This window comes from Spermophilus citellus (assembly GCF_964194105.1).
Source record: "Spermophilus citellus genome assembly, chromosome: 5".
Taxonomy (NCBI): domain Eukaryota; kingdom Metazoa; phylum Chordata; class Mammalia; order Rodentia; family Sciuridae; genus Spermophilus; species Spermophilus citellus.
In genome coordinates this window covers 142,418,626-142,441,925 of record NC_138186.1, presented here as the reverse complement: position 1 = coordinate 142,441,925, position 23,300 = coordinate 142,418,626, and the positions used below count along the sequence as shown (strand labels likewise).

General features: G+C 33.2%; 1 protein-coding gene across 2 annotated transcripts in view; it reads right to left on the bottom strand.

The window, feature by feature from the left end:
- The window catches only part of HBS1L (HBS1 like translational GTPase), an 87,976-nt gene continuing 64,676 nt past the window's right edge, over positions 1-23,300 (bottom strand). The window contains exons 9-18 of one of the 2 annotated variants that reach the window (XM_081296656.1): positions 21,798-21,944; positions 20,733-20,807; positions 20,098-20,215; positions 19,339-19,407; positions 14,215-14,319; positions 10,962-11,052; positions 10,491-10,599; positions 5,018-5,118; positions 2,254-2,398; positions 1-657 (exon numbers count right to left, since the gene is read on the bottom strand). In XM_081296656.1, coding sequence (XP_081152782.1) covers positions 646-657; positions 2,254-2,398; positions 5,018-5,118; positions 10,491-10,599; positions 10,962-11,052; positions 14,215-14,319; positions 19,339-19,407; positions 20,098-20,215; positions 20,733-20,807; positions 21,798-21,944 — 972 coding nt within the window. In that variant the 3' untranslated portion in view covers positions 1-645. Of the gene's footprint in view, positions 658-2,253; positions 2,399-5,017; positions 5,119-10,490; positions 10,600-10,961; positions 11,053-14,214; positions 14,320-14,977; positions 15,532-19,338; positions 19,408-20,097; positions 20,216-20,732; positions 20,808-21,797; positions 21,945-23,300 lie in introns of those variants that run through there. The other variant, XM_081296658.1, reaches the window with a different exon arrangement.

Genomic DNA, 23,300 nt, shown 5'->3' with positions numbered 1-23,300 from the left:
TTATGCTTCAACTAAGGCATTTTATTAGCTGGCTTTACAACTTAAATAAAATTTTAGTCACCAAAGGAACACAGCTTCCACTAATTCCAAACTATACTTTCAAGAGTTGACTTGTTAGAAGGGGAACATTTTTATACTCAAAACAAAATACCTTTATTATAATCTTCAGCAAATCTTAGAGTTAACTAAAAAAATAAGTTAACTTAAATATCTACTACCTCAAAAGCCCAATTTTGTTCTTTTCCCTAAAACATGTGCAGTACAATTGAATGAAAAGAGAAAACTGCAAATATTTTGTGGTTTGGCTGGAAGTAGAGTGTATTTCATGATAATTTCAATATCTTCTAATACTATTTCTGATACTTTACATAAATCTTAGCAAAGTAAATCCATTTGCTAACATTTCAGAGGGAAAGATGGGTTCTTAAATGAAAGTGCAATATTAGCCTTTCTTTGCCTGTTGGCTGTTTGAAATTTTGTAGGAGTGATTATTAATACTTCTTTGTAGCTAATTTTAGCTTTAATTTTTCTCTCATTAAAAAAATATCAATTGCACATTGTTTCTTTAACTTCATAACTGGATTCTTTAAAATCAGTGGTCAGATATTTCATTCCATTTGGGATCGTGGTAGAAATTCAGAAACATCATTCCTTTATCTGTAAAGAGGAAAAAAAGATATTTGCTATAATTTAGTGAATCATATTAATGAAAATTAACAATAAAAAAAGAGAAAATGACAGTGAGATAATTATTGTATCAAGAGGAAATTTTTATCTTTTTTCTAAAACGTGTTTCTACCTTCCATCATCAGGCAATTTATAAGGTTTACTCTAATCTCTCCATTATTTTCCACAAGAAAGTCACACTTTTAGAATGTTCTTTTATCAAGAATGCCTTTATAGATTAAACATGCGATTGATGACAATGGTGACATTAGCTAATATTATTGAAAGCAGTGACAAATACTGTGGCAAGTACTTTGAATGGATCGTTTCATTTTAAAACAATTACTCCAATTTTATGCATGGACAAACTGAAGGAGAAATGTATACTAGAAGTCAGTGGAGCAAGAACACAAATAGGTGGTTTAACTCCAAAGATATATATATATATATATATATATATATATATATATAGGTACTAGGGATTGGACTCAGGGGCACATAACCACTGAGTCATATCCCTCAGCCCTCCACCACATATATTTCATGTAAAGGATGTGTCAGTAGATTCTTTTTATTTCATTTTATTTTTTAATTTGTTCTAATTAGTAATACATCACAGTAGAATGCATTTTGACACATTGTACACAAGGAGCACAACTTCTCTTTCCTTTGGCTGAACATGGTGCAGAGTCACAAAGATAGTGTAATCCATGTATATAGGGTAATTGCGTCACTAAATTCTGATGCAACTTAAAAGCTCTATATTCAAAGTATATATTCAATTAAATTAATGAAATAGTTTTATGCAGAAAATAATAAATCATATGAAGTAATAAAGTCTCCTTTAAAATATAATAATTATGATTCATATTAATAATGATAATGTGGAAGAAAATTCAAATTACTAAAGTTTCCTTGTTCATGTCTTCCATTTTCTCCAAAATTTATTTGTACCTTGCATTATATAATAGACACATTCCAGAAACACCACTACTACATTAGTTAAACTTTTTGAATAAATCATTTCAAATGCACTGACAGTTAGTTAAAAAAAACAAATTGGGGGACTGGGGTTGTGGCCCAGTGGTAGAGACCTTGCCTAGCACATGTGAGGCACTGGGTTCGATTCTCAGCACCACATTTAAAAAAAAAATGGATAGAATATATATATATATATATATATATATATATATATATATATATATTCTATCCATCTACAACTAAAAAAATTTTGAAAAAAAAAATTAATGAGGGCTCTTCTATTAGACAAAAATCACTATTCCCAAGTCACTTAATTCCAAGTCTCTATATTCTAATTTGTACTGCATTTTTAACACCTATTTTCAACAGATTCCCTTTAACTCTGAACAATTCACCAATGAACAACAAAGTTTGGAAGTCTCACTATGAGAAAGTCTAAGATCAAACATTTTCTACCCATCATTCTTTTTAATTTTTTTAAATATAAATTTCATTTTCTTGTTCTAATTCCTTACTTGTGGTTCTCTTAAACCATAAAATCACAGTAACTATCCTTAAAAGGTAAAAAAGAAAAGACAACATAACCCTGTAGCCACTTGAAATTACCTCAGTGACGACGCCAGCAGCTATCGTAGAACCACTGTAGCGCAGCATAAACCGCCCTAGCTCCTTGAAGTCTTTGTAGAGCTCTAAGGCAACTGGTCTTTGTGTTTGTAGCTCTACTAATGCATTTTGCCCTTTAGTCAACAACCTTTTAAGAAAAGAAGAATAAAGGAACAAATGGACATACAACACATATGAGTAAGTGTAATAACAACCTGAAAAACGAATGTTTCACAATCAATGAATCAACTTAAACTTTCAAAAACCAAAAGAAAGTTGGTTTTTGAAAGTTTAAATGTCTTTGTGTGTGCATTTTTAAAGGAAAATATATGCCTTTGAACATTTCTGGATTACTTAAAAGAAATGAGGAGAGGTTCTAGATTTAAGAAACATTAGGTAGTTCCTATATATCAGGTAATTCATACATTAGTTAGTTCATATAAATATTGGGAACCTATCATCCAAATAAAGCTCTATCCCTTGAAGAACTACTATAACATAAAATGCTCAAGGCCCTTCCTAATCAATGCTTTCCTTTTCATTCCCTGAAGAAAAAACTGAGAAGTTTAATTATCTCATAAAGTAATGTTAATTCTACAAGGAGGTGTCTACATTTTAAGAGAACTGCAAGGAAGGCCTTGTGTCTTTCCCAGTAATTATAATTTGCAGAATGTGTGTTAAGAAGTTACCTTTATTGTTTTGTCTTTAGGTGCAGGGACTTGCTCATGCTAAGCACACACTCTACCAATGAGCTATACTCCCCAGTCCAGAAGTTATCTTTAAAGAGGACAATCTCTTCCCCAACTCTTTCCCCACGTTAGGAATAATGGTTCCTTAGCAGGGGTTCAGGACAAGATCATATATGGAATGTTATTTGTAGGAAAATGAAAGGCCACATTATAAATGATAATATACAAATAAGTAAACAAAATCCCTGGCATAGGCCCCATCCAGACTCACTGAAAAAGGTGCAACCCAAAAAAGGGACACTTTGGAAATGTCCTCTAATTTAATATTGATGTACTGTAGAAGGATCAAGGATAGAAATCATAAATTCTCCTTCTGAAAGATTAGTTCAGGGACAGACTGACTAAGCCAAACAAGTTCCTTAAAAAAACACACAATTACACACACAAACACACACCCCCCCAAAAAATTTCCAATTATTGGCTTTGGCTAATTTCAGTCCAAAGTCTAATTCTTTAGTAAGGAAAAAATCTAATATTCATGACTTATGCTTAATTCAGTTCCTAAATACAATTCTGTTCCATTCTGCATAAAGCAACTGTGTTTATGATGTGTCTGAAATGGAATGAAGGGGAAAGGTCAAATGGTTTTCGTGTAAAATAAAAGGACAAAGCTACATGTAGATGACAAGGAAAACTAACTGAGAATATGTTAAACCCCAGCATTACTCAGCTAAGACAGTGTAGCAGGAGGAGGCAAGGGAAAACTCAGGATTAGAGTTGACAAGCCAATTTCAGTTTGAAGATTCTCCAAGTCAATTTTCTGGGTCAAATACCTTGACTCCAGCACAAAAAAATGATAAAACAACTGAGTTGATCAGAACCCTGACTATGCCATCTATAAACTCTCTGTTACTTTGATCACTGCTTCACATGATTGTTGAGAATATAAAACATGTGAAAGTATTCATGGTAGAGCCTATAAAAAAGGAATGTTAGTCTTAGGGCTGGGGAAACATTTCAGTACTAGAGTACTTTGGCATGTACAGGCCCTGGGTTTGATCCCTAACATTGGGAAAAGAAGAAAAAGAACAAAAATCTTATATAAATCACATTTCTCATATCATGATGGTAAACACTAATGCTAGAAGCAAAATCTGTCCATTTAGAGCTGCAACGTGAAGATTCTCTTCCACTTGCAGCCAACCCATTAAACCACTAACCACTGTGGGCTGCTTAAGCAGGTGCAGAAGGTGAGGAACAATCAAGGACAAAATAGGGGATTTTAGGTGGGATTCCCCCTAGGGTTGAGGTTAAAGAAAACACCAAAACTGAGGCACCAAGACAAACTGTGATTAGCTTTTTTGCTCAATTAGTATAAGAAATCTGTATTTTGTAGCATTCATCTTTAACCTTTTGTGTTTTGTTTTTATGTACAATACTTAGTTTCTTAAGAAGTACTTCCTTTGAAAAATTTCAAATTTGTCTCAGCCAAAGGGAAACCATTCACACATAGGCCTGGATATTCAATGGTAATCAGAGGATCAAATGGTGGTGATCACTGTAGCTGAAGGCTCCATTTGAAGTTTTAAGCAGAAAAGACTTTCCAGATGGGAAAATGAGGCACTGCAAATTATATAGATGAATGACTTTCTTCTTAGTATTGCGCATGAGCTGAGTATGTGGGTGAGGAGACAGTTCGGGAAAGTGCAAAGCTGAAATGTGGAACCAGTGGCTAGACATAATTCAAATTCACCTGTTAAAATGTAAGATGAGTTTTTACAATGCCCTTTATCTTTACATCATCAGTGTCTAGGGCTTGATACATAAATTTGTATTTATATTTTTTACTTACAAATCACATCCCAATCATCATGCATGACAATAATTATATCTAACATTCACACACAAACAGGGAATTAAATATTTGTTGCTATGCTTGTTTTAATCTAGTCATTAAATTTTTTTCTAGAACAAGTAAAAATGGATTTCACTTACTTCAAATATTTTACAAATGACTTTATCTGTAAGGAACTTGCTTAAGTTGTTAGTATTTATGATTTCTGCATTAAAATACTCACTTAGGCTTTTTCTTTGTGACTTCGCCAGTACTTTTGTTTAAGACACTAATCAATCGTTTGATAATTGCAGGTTCACTGACAGTTTGGTAGTGTAACAGCACCTTAAAAAAAAAAGAAAAAAAAAATATATATATAAACTGCAAAACTGAAAAAGCATTTACCACAGCAGTTCTGGCTTTCTCTTTGGTACTTACATTTAACTATGCTCAATTCTGTGCTGCTACTTAAGGTCAATCCATGTCCTCAGTTGCCTGAATCCCCCTACTGTAAGCAGGTAGCACTTAACTTTCTAAGGGAAAAACTGCCACGAGAGGCAGTTTAAATATCTACTCCCCCGTTACGTCTAAACTGCATAATCCTCCTGTCAGATTCTCCTCTGTAAAAGTAGAGGATGACAGCATCTTAGGGTTCCTGTAAAGATGGAGACTTTATCATTTAGAACAATTATTATTGTTGATGTACAGTCATTATTATTAAGGAGTAGTATAGAAAGAACTTGGGATTGAACCCCTGTAATCTGCCCATGCCTCAATTTTCCCTTGGTAACAGCAGAAGCCTTTTAGGGCATTGTGACAAGAGTTAAATACGATGAGACACAGTACCTATAATAGTAGATGTTCACCAACTATTAATTGTTTCATTTTAAAAATGAGGGAATGGGGATATGGTGTTTACAAATCAATTAAACTTTGATAACTTTACTATTTCCTGGGAACTTGTTTTTTCAGCTATATCCAAATTACATACATATTATATACTTAAAGTCTATTATCCAAAGATAGTTTTGGTTTGGATTAGGATCTGTCCAAGCCTTAGCAGCAATTAATAATACATATTCATTACTAGGTAATGAGAATAAACTATTATAAATATAGAGATAAGAAGGAAGGAAAATAACATTTTTAAGCTCCCCTGAGTGCCAAGCACTGTGTGATGTGATTCATATACACTACTAAATCTTATGTATATGGAAGTTTAATTAGGCTTTGAAAGTCTTACAGATCTGGTTTCAAATCACTTCCTTTTGGGGCAAGTTCTTTAACAGTTCTCTACCTGCAAAGTCCCAGCCGCAGGTTTCTCATTTCTCACTAAAATGAGAAAATTCAGATAATGCATTTTCAAGTGGTTCCCACCACGTGGTAAACATTCAGTTAATTGACGACCATACATTAGACAATATATTAGCTATAACTGTCCATGTTTTACATGTAAGGAAAACTAATATCAAAAAAGCAACGTAATTCAATGGGGCCATGGTACTATATGTAAGAGCTGAATTTTACCCTTTCATCAGTTTTGGAGCTATAAGTCCCTAGCTTTCCCCCATTTCAGCTTACTAAGGGCCTATAAAAATTGCATATATGCAACCTTTTGTTTTATAAAAAGAAAGCTAAGGCTTACACACCAGAACATAGGCCAAATATCCTCATTCAAATAATAGACTTTAAGTGTGCAATACGTCTATAGTTTGAGTATAGTACGAAGACCAAATTCCCAGGAAGTAATAAATCAATCAAAGTTTAATTGATTCATAAACATCAATTTAGGCTATTTGATTGTAGAAACACAACCATCTCAAATCTGGAATTTCCTGGTCAAAATAGATTGCACATTCAGAAATCAGAAATGAGACCTGGGGGTATTACTCAGTGATAGAACACTTGCTTAGGCCCTGGGTTCCATCCCCAGAAAGCAAAGGCCAAAAGAAAGAAGACATAAAGAGAAGACAAAAAAGAATACAAAAGAAAAAAAGAAGACTAATGCAAGGGGGACTGTGAATGCACAGTCCTAGTCTTTGGAAACTTTTCTGAAAATCAAGTGATAAAATAAATAAATACAGGCACAATTGAAGCAAACTGGCTTTCATTTTCAATGACAATTGATGATAGTGAACTGCAAATATTACAAAAAATTAACAACTGACTCTGGGGGAAAAATGCCAAAACACAGGCTAACATGATGAGAAATACTGTTGTGCATTCAGTGAATTCAGGTCTCATATACTACTCTATTAACTCTAAATACCTAAGAAACATCTCTTTCATAACAACTTAGATAAGTAAGCAGAATTCCCTTCAATCAGCTCAGATTCGACTAAGAGAAACTGGTCCTCATGGTTTGCCAAATTAAAAAAAAGAGGCATATGAACCTAATTAAGTTCCTTCTACCTTCAGCTGAGCTATGTGTGGATTTGGGGGTAAAATTAGGGTGGATAAAGAATGGTTGTGGCAGTATGTATTTAGGTTTTATTTTTCTATCTCCACAGCATCTCACCAAAAGTAGTTCAAACAAAATACAAGTGAAAAGAATCTACATGCTTAAAATAAGAAAGAAGTGGTTTTATACTACCTTGACATTTTTATTCATGTTATATATAAACAAGGTCATTTATAATTCAAACCAATCTGCAACACAATGTAACAGTGGGGAAAAGTACTGGATTTCATAATGAAAGTGATGAATAATGTGCCCTGGCTGAACCACTTCTAGTCATATAGTTACAATCTCTCAGAGTCTCCATTTCCTTATGTGTTAATAAAGACAATACTGACAGCTCCACAATCTCTTACCTGTAATTCCAAAAGACAGAAAACCTAAAAGTTTCTTTTTCCAAAGTCTGTTATAAATATATTTAAGCAGCAAAATTGGACTTGAAGTGAGGCAATTTAGAGTCCTGTGTATCTCATACAGTGTTAAGTTTTGGTGCAGGAATATCAATGTGTTTCATTATAAAATATTGGGTGCTGTCTCACTTTTTGTTAAGTGTTTTATATAATATGTACATAGCATTTACCTTTCCAATATCCGAACATTTCTAAATTCTGAGATACACTGGCTTAAAGGGCTTCAGGGAGGAACTCTGCTTCATGTGGAGTTATAAGAATCAAATTAGTGTTTTATAAATTATAGTGAGCTAAATAATGTTAGGTGGCAAAATAAGCTATTGTTTTCCTTAAACCTCTAGTTAAACTATATTTTTAAAAAACTTATGGATATATAGACATTAGATTTTCAACAAGGGTTGGCAAGATCCACTCATTAGTGCAAGGAAAGTCTTTTCAACAAATGGTGCTGGGAAACTGGACATCCACATGCAAAAAAAGGTGAAGCTTTACCCAGTGGCATATCTAACAATTAACTCAAAACAGATTAATGATCATAAAACTCTTAGAAGAAAACAGGGCAAAAGTTCATGACACCAAACCATAGGCAACAACGACTATAAAAAAGAACTGGACTTCTTCAAAATTAAAAACTTTAGCCCATCAGAGGACACTATTATCATTGAAGGGAATGAAAATATAACTCACAGAGGAGGAGAAAATATTTTTAAATCATATATCTGATAAAATGATTAATATACGGAACAAATCAAGAATTCCTGTAATTCAACAATAACAAAATAATCTCATTCAAAAATGTGAAAAGGACTTGAACAGATATTTCTCCAAAAATACACAAATAGCCAATGAGCACTGAAAAGATGCTCAACAACATTAATCATTACAGAAATGCAATAAAAACCACCATGAGATACCACTTTCACTCACTAGTTCAGCTATTATAAAAAAAAAAAAAACTAATCTTTGCCTCCATTCCACCCAAATGGAAAATACACATTGATGAGAAACAAGAAAGTAGAGAAAACAGATCCCTTTTCTTGGGGGAGGGGGGATAGGAAGGGGATAGGAAGGGCAGCAGAATACAACAGACACTTGTTTGGCAGTATGTATAAACGTGGCTGTATAATCAACATGATTCTGCAATCTGTACATGGGGGAATGATAAGAATTCATACCCCATTTGAAACAAATGTATGATATATGATATGTCAAGATCAATGTAATGTTTTGAGCAACCAATAAATTTCTGATGCTTAAAAAATAAATAAAAAATTTTTAAAAAAAGTTCTCTGGAAGTTTTTTTTCCCTTGGGAGTGAGCTGATCAAATACAACCATTTTTTTCTAAATTAAATTTTATCCTGGCATTTGTCAATCAATATACACAAGTAGAATCTCATAAAGCTATGCCAAAAAACTTTCAATTCATGCCAACTTTTAAGAAACTACTGTAAACAGGAAGAAAGCATTAGTATTCAAAGTGACTACTGACCTCTTGACCTCTCCACATCTCCATTGGCAAATATTATTATTGCTGAGTAAAAACATGCAGCAACTACCCTCTCCACCATAGGACACACTGCTTTCTATGAATGAGTTCCATCCACCCAAAAGCAATTAATTTGCAGTTACTTCCCCATTGTTATATAAATATTATATAATTAAAATTTTAATATTTTCAATTGTAACAATTTTGTGACATGCTTTTATTCCTTTTTTAGTATATAGAAGAAATGTAATATATAAGGTACTTAAACAGTATCTTATAATTTTATATCATCAAAATTACACAGAAATAATTAAAGAATGACAAGTAAAGTACATGATTATATCAAATGTAGTAGTATTATTCTAAGATGAATCTGAATTATCTAAATAAATTTATTACCAACTTCTAAAACAATAATTTTAAAAAGTTGAAGGGACAATTACTTAACTATCTCAATTTTATTTGAAAGATGCATCAAATAAAAATAGTCACTTTATATTTTAAAAGGCAAGGTATATAATTTCACCGAGAAACACTTTTCCTTTTCATACAAAATCTGTACTATCAGAAAAAATAAGTCTAATGAAAAAATGTTTGCCTGTTAATTTACAAAACAAGGTGCTAACCTATGGAGTATGGCCTTAAACTTATGAAAAAATAATTTCCATATATAACAAGAAATTCAGACTAGTCACAAGTAGTATGTTTCCTGGATAAGTAATATTATGGTATTAAAATCCCCTTCTTATTGTTCAAATGCTGCTGATCAATGAATACTTTAAACCAACATCACAGCATGCATGGTCTGAATGTGATATTGCTTTAGCACAATTAAAATTTACCATATGTCAAGGGATCATCAGGATACACCCATAAATATCAAATGTATACATACTGAGTGGATAATATGTACACATGAAAATATAATGAAATGTAAAGAGTAGTTATCTACTTTTTATGCAAATATAGAACATTCTTATTTCTTGCATTTTTTTGTGGTTTCCAAAATTTTCTAAAACAATCCATTTCTTTCATAATCAGAAGCACCAGAAATAAGCATATTAAATAAAACAAAAAGCCAGAAAGTTCTAGTCCAAAAATATTAGACAAACTTTACAGTAAAAACTGATCAATTTTATCTCCAAATTTAGTTATTATCGTCAGTTTGAATCCTATTGATTATGAAATATCTTTTCAATGCCTCTCTTAAAAAGTTCTCAGTCTCAAAGATCAAAATAAAAATGACTTTCAAATTCTAACTTGTTTTTCTAGATGAAAATAACAAGACTCATAAAATGTTACTACTTTTGGGGTAAACTACTTTGAATTTTTTAAAAGAACAATAAAATATTTGAAACTTACAGGAAATCCTTTAGTGATAGGAATTTCTATATTAAAGATGAGAATTCGGGCTCTGAAACGAGTACAAGCTTTAATGGGTTCTTTGGGGCCACAAAATATGCAGCCAACACTGTAACAACAAAAATAAGTAAATGAGGGAGGATAGTTGGAGGACAAATAAATTTACATCCAACAGGAGTACTTCTAAAAACATTAATTAAAAAAACTAGAACAATTAAGTAGGAACTTTTCCAAAATACTCTCTTCAAGGTTAAAGCATGACTTTATGCATTACAGTTTTTCCATCAACATGCAGAGTTTGTACAGGGACAGGTACTGATTCCAATTTTAAGTAACATTTGCTAATACTGTAAATGTCTATTTTTGGCCAAAATTCAAAATTCAAAATTGAGCTGGTAGATTGCAAAATCTATGTGTTTTGATGTCCTTTATTCCAAAGTGATAGTTACTTCAACTTATTTTCTTACTCACTTGATTTTGATGATATCCATCCCAACCAAAGTCAGACTAACATGATCGCCTGCTGCTGCCCAATCAACAGGTTCATCATGCAGTGTGATTCCTGGAAATGAGTAAGAACCAAAGCATACAGTGAAACACCTCAACACTGAACCATAACAACCAAAAGAGTTTGGCTGGTTTGTGCTTCATCAGTCACTACTCATCATTTTCAATATGAATGGACTGAGAGTGAGAAATATAACTGTGAGCGTTGAGGAAAACACACTTCCTCTAGACTTGACTCTTCTATAACACCACCCTAACCATAAAGTGTCTTGTATTTGCCCATAAAAGGCTATCTTCTGCTTATTTAACCAAGATTTTTAAATTAATTTACACAATGAAGTCATTAAACAGGTCCCATTCCATTATTTTTGTTATATTAATAGAGGAAGGTATAATAAAAAGTTCGAATTATTCCTAAAGACATAAAAAAGATAGGACTGGTGGAGATGCCTAGTAGTATTTTAATCTCTTGAGCTTTGCTTATAATTAGATAACCACCCAAACACAACATGTGTTCTCTAAATAATTCATGGGGCAAAGTGCTCAGTCAGAACTTCAAATGGTCCTCTCAGAGATCCCTTAACTGCATCTGGCTCAAGGAGAACTTCTTCCCAGAATCTGCATATTGATCACTGCTTATATGAAGAAAAAAATATTAAGGAAATAGTGTTAAGAAAAGTTAATTTTAAAAAGATCCCTACTGTTGCTCTATACCTAGAAATAGACACCTATTTATCTAGACACAATCCTGCCCTGGAGAGCAGTTCCAGAGGACAATACTCAGCAATCTTAGTCAAATGCTTTTAAAGATACTCCATACTTTCTTTCTGCCTTTATGGGTTAAGTTTATTGGTAAAGTTCCTTTCCACTGGAACCTGAGTCTTCTGATGAAGAGAATGTACAGGCCAATGACTGTGCAATAGTTTTGGACTGACATAATTTTAATGAACTACAATTTCCATATTTCCTTCTGAAATATATATTATTTCCCATGCAGCATATTTCTAAGGAACAATTTCTGATTTGGGGGGAGATAACCTACAGTTTGGGTGCAGAATTTCATACATGCATCAGCCTTAATCTGAAAAGAGGGATTCTTGACTCCAAATATGTTAGCAATTATGGTATTAAGGAATATTTGTCAGATATCAAGTAATTAAGTTCAATTTATAAAATGTAAATTAAAAATGATCATGTCTGACATTTTCTTTGAAGTTTAAGATTAAAACTAGAAGGTAGCTATTCACATACAATAGCTATGTATATAAGTGTGTTTTGATGTCCTTTATCCAGGGACTGCCTTTGGCTTAAGATTTTGAAAAGCTTTCATGTTACAAGTTCAATGAACACTATAAAAATTTCCAAAGAGAATCATATCATCTGTTTTCCCTTCCCCCAATCATGTTAGACTACTCCATATTTGTCTTCCAAGGACTTTTCTCATTGGCCAGATATTACAAAAAGAAATTCTTTTATAACACTCCATACACTTGATATTTTAATGAAATAAAAAGGTGATATGGGGTTGCTATTTTAGTCAAGTCTCCCTTTTGGGACACTACCAATTAGAAAGCCACAGTAGCACTCAAGTATTCAACAAAAAGGGTGTGTTGAACAGTCAAGCAAAACAAGCAAAAGCAGCCCTGTCAGAAATTGAGGGCTGAGAACCTCCCACTTGTTACAAGAGAGGCTCCCAAGGAGTAGGCGTTTCTACCTGGTACTTCTGATGGGGTTTCTCTTTAAGAATCACTGATTCTAGGTAATGTTTGGAGTTTTTCTGTGGGAAAGGGACAGAGAAGAAAAGTAAAGACTGTAGGACTTTCATTGGTCACCAAATAAAGATTTTAGCAGTAACAAGAGGGTCCATCCCAAGGTCTGTGATAATTTTGGAATCATGGTCTTAATTCATGACTGCTGATTATTAAAATACATATACGTATGTATATTTATACATATTATTCTCACAACAGCTCATTAACACAGGTAGAAATTAGTATTTCAGAAATATTGCAGTTCTTGATCACTTTTTTAAAAAATAAAAGAAATGAGCTGCACTTCAAAATTAATAGATCTGGTTTGGGATTATGGCTCAGTGGTAGAATGCTTGCTTCACACGTGCAAGGTCCTGGGTTCGATCCCCAGCACCACATATAAATAAATAAAATAAAGTTATTAAATAAAATTAACAGATCTATGGAAAGTGACACTTTTTAAGGTGCATATTACTTTTAATCTAAATAGAAATTTTATGATCCCTAGTAGGCATAAAAAAAAGGTTAAGTAGAAATAACATTTGCTTTCATTCCCTTATTCATCTTTAAATATAGGTTAAACATGCTACCTAAACACACTCATTAATTTCTTCTAATGAGCAAGATATCTGCTTTTAAAGTGAGCAGTTTAAGCAAAATATATTCATTCAAATTTATAAACTAGTCAGTTGCAACGCTGGATGTAAACTATAAATTAAGAATAATGAAGGAAAATTTTAACATGCCAAACAGGTTTTACTTCAGCTTCAAATTGTTACTAATAATACTATTTCATAGCATAAGACACTTCTTCAGATTTAACTGATGTCATGTTAAGATAAATCCAGAACTATAAACTATTAAACCAAATTAGGAAAAGAATAACATGTATGCATGTAAAGCTAAAGAATAAGACGACAGAAACAGTTATAAACCATCATGGAAAAACAGATTCCTGTGGCAATTTAAACTAGCTTTATTAATTTTTTTCAGCATTAGGATTTTCTACATTTGTATCTTACCTAGGTCTTCCATATGTATATATTATATAACTTATTGATATAAGTTATTATATAACTTGTTCTGTAATAAACATTTCAAAATGACAGACTATTTGCTTTGCCACTGACAAATTAGTGTCAAGTTACACTTAGATTTAATTTTTTCTACAGAGTATGATCTTATAAATTTATCAGTCAGGTGTTACACATCTGGTTCAATCCTAACCAAACTTCTTGAATCACTGTCAAAAACAGAATGCTACCACATTTAGAATGCTATATGTACATATATACACACAGTCACAACAGAAAAAAATCGTTTAATGTTTTCACATCTAAATCTTCAACAGTTAGTATCATTTTGACAGTCAGTTACAATTTCAGTAAGAGGTTAAACCTAAACTATTTTTTAAAAAAATTGCTATCTCAAGGCTTGATTAGCAAAAGCAGCCTGCAGATGAATACCTTTTGCAGTACAAGTTTCATTAGGAGGCATTGCTAGTAGTCGGTCACCAGTCTGAATATAACCAGCTTCAATTTTACCAGTAACACAAAATCCAGATCCTTGATCTGCAAAATATGCAAAAATCTTACATAGCAGGTTCTAATAATTAGTATTATAATATTTAGTCCCATGTAGTTTCATAAAACTAGTAGTTCAATGGCTACTTATTAATGGTCCCTTCAGAATTTTAAACATCTCTACTAAATACAGGTATACACATTCTACATTTTTTCTTGCAAATAAAAATATTCACATTACAAAAAAGTAGAGGTGCGTTTCTTTCTCAAATATTTGAGTGGTATCAGGCATTACGCCAAGCTTGGGACAAAGAGATGAATGAAAACATAAGACCCCACCTGTAAGAAATTTACACTAGTGAAATGAAAGACAAAAACAAGTACATTGAACTAAGACACAAATGCTATTTAAAATAAAAAGGTACATCACAAACAATCCATGATAGCATACCGCAAGTGTAGCTCAGTGATAGAGTGTGCTTGCCTAGCATGCATTGGCCCATAATTCAATCCCTAGTATCACAGACACACACACACAAATTCATGATGGGGAGAACATACACTTTACCTGTGCATTTTGAAGAAGCAGGAATAGAGTTTACCAGGCACCTTGTGTGTATGAATTGAGGGAAAAATGAAAACACTTGCTGACCCAGGAAACTGAATGTGCAAAGCCAAAACCAAACACGGGATTTGCTAAAAGCCACATGTATTGTTTGTAAGGGGTAATATGAAATAATGAAGAAGAGGCAAGACATGAGACAAGGGAGAAATCATAAAGGAGCCTCAGAAGTGACATTTAGGGTTTGAATTTCATTCCTGCAGTTAAGTAATGTAAATCCAATAAGGAATTATGAACAGAAAAGTCACATAATGGTATTTTGGGGTCAGAAAAGAGGCTGATGGAAATGTACACACTGATTATAGAAAGGGAATACATCCAAGAATTTGAGGATAAAGAAAGTAAAGAATAATGGAGAAATGTGAGGATATGACATATTACCTAGGATACAGGAAATTAAGGCACAAGATCTACTTTAGCTTTGGCAAATTTGAAGTGTCTATGGGATATGGGTGGCAAAGTTGCATTCCAAGGAGCACTAATTACACCATGATCTGTAAGAATGATAATTCCAACTGCACACTCCTCGGAGATGTCCAGCCACAAGTGTGTGCAGATAAAAGAACAGGTTTGGACAACTGAGAAAGCTTCAAGATGCAGGCAAGAGAGGAACTTATAGTCATCAGTTCTTGGAATACCTGGGCAGAGTAAAAGAAGAGGACTGAGGCAACAGGACACCATTTCAGAGTCAGAGAATGAGTAGCACACACAGAGGCTAAAGAGGGGTCAGAGAATATACAGGTTAGCAGAAGAAAGCATGTCACAGACACCAATGAAGAAAAGTTTCAAGGTAGATATGGTTAGCAGCATTAGAAGTAATGCCACATTCAAATAAGATAGTAACGAAAGTGTGTACTGACTTTGGCAACCAAGAGGTCACCTGGTGACCTCAGCCAAAATACCCTGAGGGGAGCAGTGCATGCAAAAGCCAGTAAGCAACCTGAAGATAAATCAGCACGGTGGTGCATGCTGTAATCCCAGTGGCTTGGGAGGCTGAGGCAGGAAGATTGCAAGTTGAAAGCCAGCCTCAGCAATGGCAAGGTGCTGAGCAATTCAGTGAGACCTTATCTCTAAATAAAATCCAAAATAGGCTGGGGAGATGGCTCAGTGGTCAGGTGCCCCTGAGTTCAATCCCCAACACCAAAAAAAAAAAAAAAAAAAAAAAGAAAGAAAGAAAGAAAAGAATGTAGAGTCAGCAAAGATTAACTACCTGTTGTATTGTTAAGAGACAGTGAGCATTTTGGAAACCATTGCCTTATTTCGTCTACTATTATGGCACTAGAAGCTGATAATGATATATTTCAATTTCATTGATTTTTTTCACTCATTTTTTTATTCACTTATTAAACATGTATGGTACGTGAAGTACTGGGCTGGGTCATGCAGATACAAATGCTCCTTGCCGTAAAGGAGTTCATAGTCTATGTGAAATAAGCAGCACAGAAACAACTGTAATATTGTTTTTAAAATGCAGGGTTACGAGCTGGGGTTGTGGCTCAGCAGTAGAATGCTCACCTAGTACGTGCAAGGCGCTGGGTTCGATTCTCAGCACCACATAAAAAATGAATAAATAAGGAATGTCGTGGGATTTTGATTGGAATTGCATTATATCTGTATAGTGCTTTTGGTGGTGGTCATTTTGACAACATTAATTCTGCCTATCCAAGAACAAGGGAGATCTTTCCATCTTCTAAGGTCTTCTTTAATTTCTTTCTTTAGCATTCTGTGGTTTTCACTGTAGAGGTCTTTCACCTCTTTCATTAAGTTGATTCCCAAGTTTTGTTTTGTTTTGTTTTTTGGGTTTTTTTTTTTTTTTTGATGCTATTATAAATGGGGTAGTTTTCCTTGTTTCTCTTTCAGAGGAAAACTGGGAATGAAACCACCATTTAACCCAGCAATCCCACTCCTCGGTCTATACTCAACAGACTTAAAAACAGCATACTACAGGGACACAGCCACAACAATGTTTATAACAGCACCATTCACAATAGCTAAACTGTGGAAACAACCTAGATAACCTTCAATAGATGAATGGATAAAGAAAATGTGGTATATATATACATTGGGATATTATTCAGCATTAAAAGAAAATAAAATCATGGCATTTGCAGGTAAATGGATGGAGCTAAAGAATATAATGCTAAGTGAAATTAGCCAATTGCGAAAAAAAACAAATGCCAAATGATTTATCTGATTTAAGGATGCTGATCCATAATATGCTGTGGGGGACAGGAGGATGGGAGAATCAGATGAACTCTAGATAGGGCAAAGGGGAAAGGGGGAGGGATATAAAGGGAAGGGAGATGGGGGTAGGAAAGACAGTGGAATGCGATGGATATCATTACCCTAAGTACATGTATGAAGACATGAAGGATGTGACTCTACTTTGTGTATAACCAGAGATATGAAAAATAGTGCTCTGTATGTATAATATGAATTGTAATGCATTCTGTTGTCATATATAACAAATTAAAATAAAAATTAAACAATGATATAAAAACTGAATAAATAAAATGAAGATATTGTGTTCAACTACAACTAAAAAAGTATATTTAAAAAGTGCAGTTTTACAATGAAATATTACTCAGCCTTAAAGAAGAATGAAATTATGGCATTTGCAGGTGAATAGATGCAACTACAGAATATCATGCTAAGTGAAATAAGCCAATCTCACAAACTAAAGGTGAAATGTTTTCTCTGATAAGCAGATGCTGATCCACAGTGGGAGTGGTCAGGAGTAGGAAAGAATGAAGGATCTTTGGATTGTGCAAAGGAGAATCAGGGGAGGGGTGGGGCTGTGGGGATGGGAAGTACGGTAGAATGAGACAGACATTAATACCCTATATACATGAATGATTACACCACCAGTGTGACTCTGCACCATGTACAGCCAGAGGAATGAGAAGTTGTGCTCCATTTGTGTACTATGTGTCAAAATGCATTCTGCTGTCATGTGTAACTAATTAGAACAAAGTAAAAAATGAAAAGAAAAAAAAAGGTGGGACCTTTAAAGAAATGATTAACATCTGGGGAATACCATCCTTGTGAATGGATTGAGGCTGTTTTTCTGGGAGTCAGCACTGGAGTAAGTTAGTAATCAATTCTGATGAGTTCAGCTTTTTCTACTCTCATTTTATCTCTCTTTCATGTGCTCTTTGATACCTTTCAGCCTTTCACAGATTCAAAAAGACCCTCACCAGAGGCACCTCCTCAATAACCTCAACTTCCAGAACCAAAACCAAGCAAACAAGCAAACTTGCATAGTTTATGATTTATTAAGTCAGTGGCATTCTGTTAGCATAAAATGTATTGAAGAACCAACTGATTGTGTGTGTATATGTGTGTGTGTATGTGTGGGCGCACATTTTTTTGATGTGTCTGTATCAAAGTTTTTGGTCCATTTCATAATTGAGCTGTTTGTGTTTTTATCATTGAATTTTTAAAAATTCTATGTATGCTTTGGATAACAATCCCTTATATGGTATTTTGCAAACATCTTCTCTAATCTATGGCTTATCTTAAAAAAAAAAATTCAGTGTTAGAGGGTACAGAGAAAATAAGAGATGCCTTGGGTAAGTGTGTGGGTAAGCATGCCAGTTATCAATCTATTGCTGCTCAGTTCCAAATCCATTCTTAACTGTCTGATCTGTGATCATGGAAATCTGGGGGCAAATGACATCTTTTCAGTATTGATTATTCTTGTGTGTGTGTGTGTGTGTGTGTGTGTGTGTGTGAGAGAGAGAGAGAGATGTTTATTACCACTTTATACTTTTGTAGACAAGATTGTGTGTGTGTGTGTGTGTGTGTGTGTGTGTATAAAACTAGATATATTCTTAGGCATTCAATACAATACCTTCTCCCAGCAAAGTATGAACCTCTTCTGACTTTCCTCTCCCTAGGATGCTATTTAGGGTTTCTTTATATCTTATGGTTATTCTTTTATCATAATTAGTAATTCTCTATGGTAAGTCTCACTTAATATATGTGTAGTATCTCCTAGCTATTCCTAGGCTGTTACAGATGGGAAGAAAATCGGCAAGTAAAAAAACACCAAAATATGGAAAACACTGGTAGAGGAAGTGGCAATAAAGATCCCAGGTTGTCAAGAAATAGTAAAAAATCTAGTTTGGTTGAAAGACACAGAAACTAAAAGGATCTAATTGGAGAAGGTTACAAGGTTAGAAAGATAAAGAATAAGGTTTTCTTAAGTCTAACAGGTACATAAGAATAATATGGGAAATGGTGAGTAAACTGAAGGTCTTTCTAGGCAGAGGAGCTCAGTAACTAGAACCGTGCATTTAAGATTAATTTTACACTGATCCTTATATTGGAATGGGGAAGGAAAAACCTGGAGAAAGTACAATGACTTAGTCCAGGGAAGGAGGACAAAAGAGAATGGAAAGGAAGGGGCCACAAAAAAGCAGCCCTGCAGAGGTAGCACTTACCTTTGAAAACATCTGACACACATAATCTAAAAGGCTTGTCAATAGATCGCTGAGGAGGCTTAAAGGAATCTGAGAGAAATGACAAAAAACAAAGTTTAATTTAAAATGTGGGACTGTGGATGTTGCTCAATGGTAGAGTTCATGCTCAGCATACACAAAGCTCTCAGTTTGATCCCCAGCACCACGGTTTTTTAAAAGAAAAGCAATTTTTTTGTTGTTTTAAACTGAACAATTTTGTATATATTAATTAACTAATTAATTTAACAGTAGAATGCATTTTGACACACAGAACACAAATGGAGCACAACTTCTCATTCCTCTGGTTGTACATAGTTCAGAGTTACTCCACTAGCGTAATCATATATGTATATAGGGTAATTATGTCTGACTCTTTCTGATTTTTTTTTTACTCCAATGAATCCATTATAGTCCACTTCTACTAGAAAATAATTATACTTCACAAATAGTAATAGCAAATGACTCTCACTCATATAACACTTTTATAAAATGTATTCACATGTGTTATCACATTTAATTATAAGAATAGTTGTGACAGGCCAGGCACTAGCCTCATTAAGGAAGTTGAGGAAAACTGTATTAGAGTTCAACAGTAACGTACAATCTCAAAACTAGTCACCTCATTCCTCTGGCCACAAATTCTATGCTTTTTCATACATATTACTGTCTCCTATAAGAACTCTAAATAATAATTAATGTCAAGTTTAAAATTCATTGAAAGTAGAATGGCAGTTTACTTACCAATTTGCTCTAATAAGCACAGTCCTTTATACCATTTGGTGAGTTCACTTGACTGAGATCTTGTAATTAGATTTTCACCACTGAGACCACTTGTAGGGATAAAGGCTACATCACTCTCCTATTAAAAAGATTAAATGTATGAAGTTTAATATGTAACAGTATGTTTAAAAAAATTAAGAGTCACCATTACCATAACTGCACCAAGTTTGTAAAAGCAACAATGTATTTTTTTAAAGGTAATAGAAACCATAGAACTTGAGGTTATCTGATCCAATAGTTTTCAACTTTTTTGATTTTGTGCAAAACACAAATTTATTCCATAACTGTCAAGCATTTTCACCTGGTCAAACAGGCTAGAGAAATTGTTCTATACCAACATTGTTCTGTGACCTCCTTAAACCTTATACTATCATAATAGGTGGGGAGAAATTCTTTTACTTATATAAAATCCAAGTCAATTATTCAACACATGCAATTTTTAAGGTGAAGTAACCCAAAGAATATATTACATATATGGTACCAGGAGGAAATAAAATACAAAAAAAATTATTAAAAAAACCAAGAATATGAAAGTTTTAGGTTTGTTCTCATGATTTCTAGAAATTAATAGCCAAATGAATCTAAAATTATCATACCTTAAAACCTGCTTGCTTAAGAAAGTGTCCGAGTTTTCCAGTTATCTCTTGAAACCTTTCTTGTTGCCAATTAACCTGATAAAGATCCGATTTATTTTTAGAATTATCCTTCAGAACATGATAAAGAAAATTTAAATTTCTGCAATAAAATATAATCAAGACTATATAAAACATAAATATAAAATCTACTAAGTATGAAATCTATTAAAACTCAAAATATAAGTATTACCACTAACATAACCTAAAATTAATTTTTCCGGAAATAAAAAAATCTATAAACAATATTTCTAGATTTCTTTTTTTTCCCCAGTACCAAGCATTGAACCCAGGACCTTGTGCAGGATAGGCAAGCACACTACCACAGAGCTATATCTTCAGTGCTAGACTTTTTTTTTTAACGGATCAGTCCAGGAAGGCTGCAACTTTACTTATTTTTCCATATTTTTTATTGGTGCATTATAGTTGTACATATGGTGGCATTTGTTGTCATATATTCATACATGCACACGATATAACAATATAATTTGGCAAGTATTAGCCATAGAATTTTTTACATAGACTAAATGTATTTCAAATTTACTGGGAAAAAGTGAACAATTTATTACATTATTGGAAATCTTCAAAACTACAGGCCTATTTAGATAAATCACTTCATGAAAACAGACTAGAATAAAGCTATAAAAAATACCCTTTTATTTAATGGTTATTAATTACTTGCAAATATGATGCAAAGAGTAATATACTATAACCCAATATAAGAGTCTTACCTAAAAAAAATGGGTGAATATACAAAATTATTTCATACTTTCTACTACAATAAATGCATATTATTTTATAATTAAAAATAGTTTTTAGGTTTCAAAAACATATTTTGAAAATATGAAGACATTCTTCCTTAAATATTATTAACATCTCATTTATTTCATCTCAGGAAAATGTTTTTATCTTGAAAAATATAGCAACTTGGTTAGTGAAATGTGCACTAGTCACACCTGAAATCATCTATATGGGCAGAATATTATCTTATCTAGCATCTAAACAAATTCTCACAAAGGCTACAGGTACCTGATCCATTTTATTGACAGCAACTGCAAGCTGTGTTACTCCGAGAGATCGAACCAAAAGGCCATGTTCTCGTGTTTGTCCTCCAGTCTCAAATCCAGCTTCAAATTCTCCTCTACTAGCGTCTACAACCAATACCGCTACATCTGCCTAAAGAACAGAAAACAATAAATAAAAATAATTCCATACTACCTTAATTCAAAAGTCAAATTATCCAATTAACTGGTCAGATTTTAAAGACAGACCCTAACTGGACCCCAACCTGACACCAAACAGCACAACAAATGAAATAAAGAATTCCACAAATGGATTAAAATATTTTAAAAAGTATTAGCACGTACCCACATGATACAAGAAGTAGTGATATAAAGAACAAGAAATTCCATAATTGATTACCTCACCTTTAGGCAGAAGGGAAAAAACATAAACAAAATGAAAATATAGTAAACAGGGACAGATATTCCCAACATTTAAAGTAAAAACTATAATCCTAATGTAGAATCTTCATAAAAAAAAAAAAAGACACACCACCTTAGAAAACTAGTGAAAATACAAGCAAGCAATCTGTTAAAGAAATACAAATAGCCAACAAACAAAAAATTCAAAATCACTAGAACTAAAAAAAAGAGAGAAAATAAAAAGAAATTTAAAGTACACGGATAAATTCCCCCAACCCTACATTCTGTTTTTACAAGTCTCGACGTTAAAGATTTAAGACTAAATTATTCACATTAGGTTAAGGTGCTGCAAAATGGGCATGCTCACATGCTGCTGTGGACTCTCTTACACTTTTCTGGAGAGCATTTCCACATGCTCACATGCTGCTGTGTCTACCTTTCTGGAGAACATTTCCATAGCAAGTAAAAATTATATATATTTCATGTCCATGAATTTATCCTAGATAAATAACTATGGATCTACAAAGATATTCATCAGAGTATTGTTTACAATGATGAAAAATTATCAATGAAGGAAAATAACATTCATCCCCAATGACTGCTGAAAAAGAATTTAGTGTAACAAAATTTTATAACCTTTGTGGATCATTTTGTGAATCAGAAAGACAGTTCTCCTTTCATACTCAAATTACACACACAAAAAAAAAAGAAAGAAAAAAAGAAAAAAGCTAACATTAGGGTAGCTGATTTTCTTTGTTAGTCTTACTGAAACTACCTTTGTAAGTTCCCATTATTTTGTGTTGATGGTTCTTTATTGCATGTGGTAGATACAGACAGAAAAAATTTACAAGAAACAGTTTATATAACCATAGATGTCCCTCGATTTTCATTCTTATCATTTATTTGTCAATGTACTATTCGGACGTTTTTTAAAGAACATTCACTTCCCCTTTCACAGTTTTGCTTTTAGTGCCCGACGGTTCTCATGAAATCTACCTGCTTCTCGATAATCCAGCATACAATGATTAAATGTCACCATATTCCTTTGGCTAGTTATCTCAGATTGATCATCATTTTCTTGCAAGGGTTCTCTGACATTACACCCACG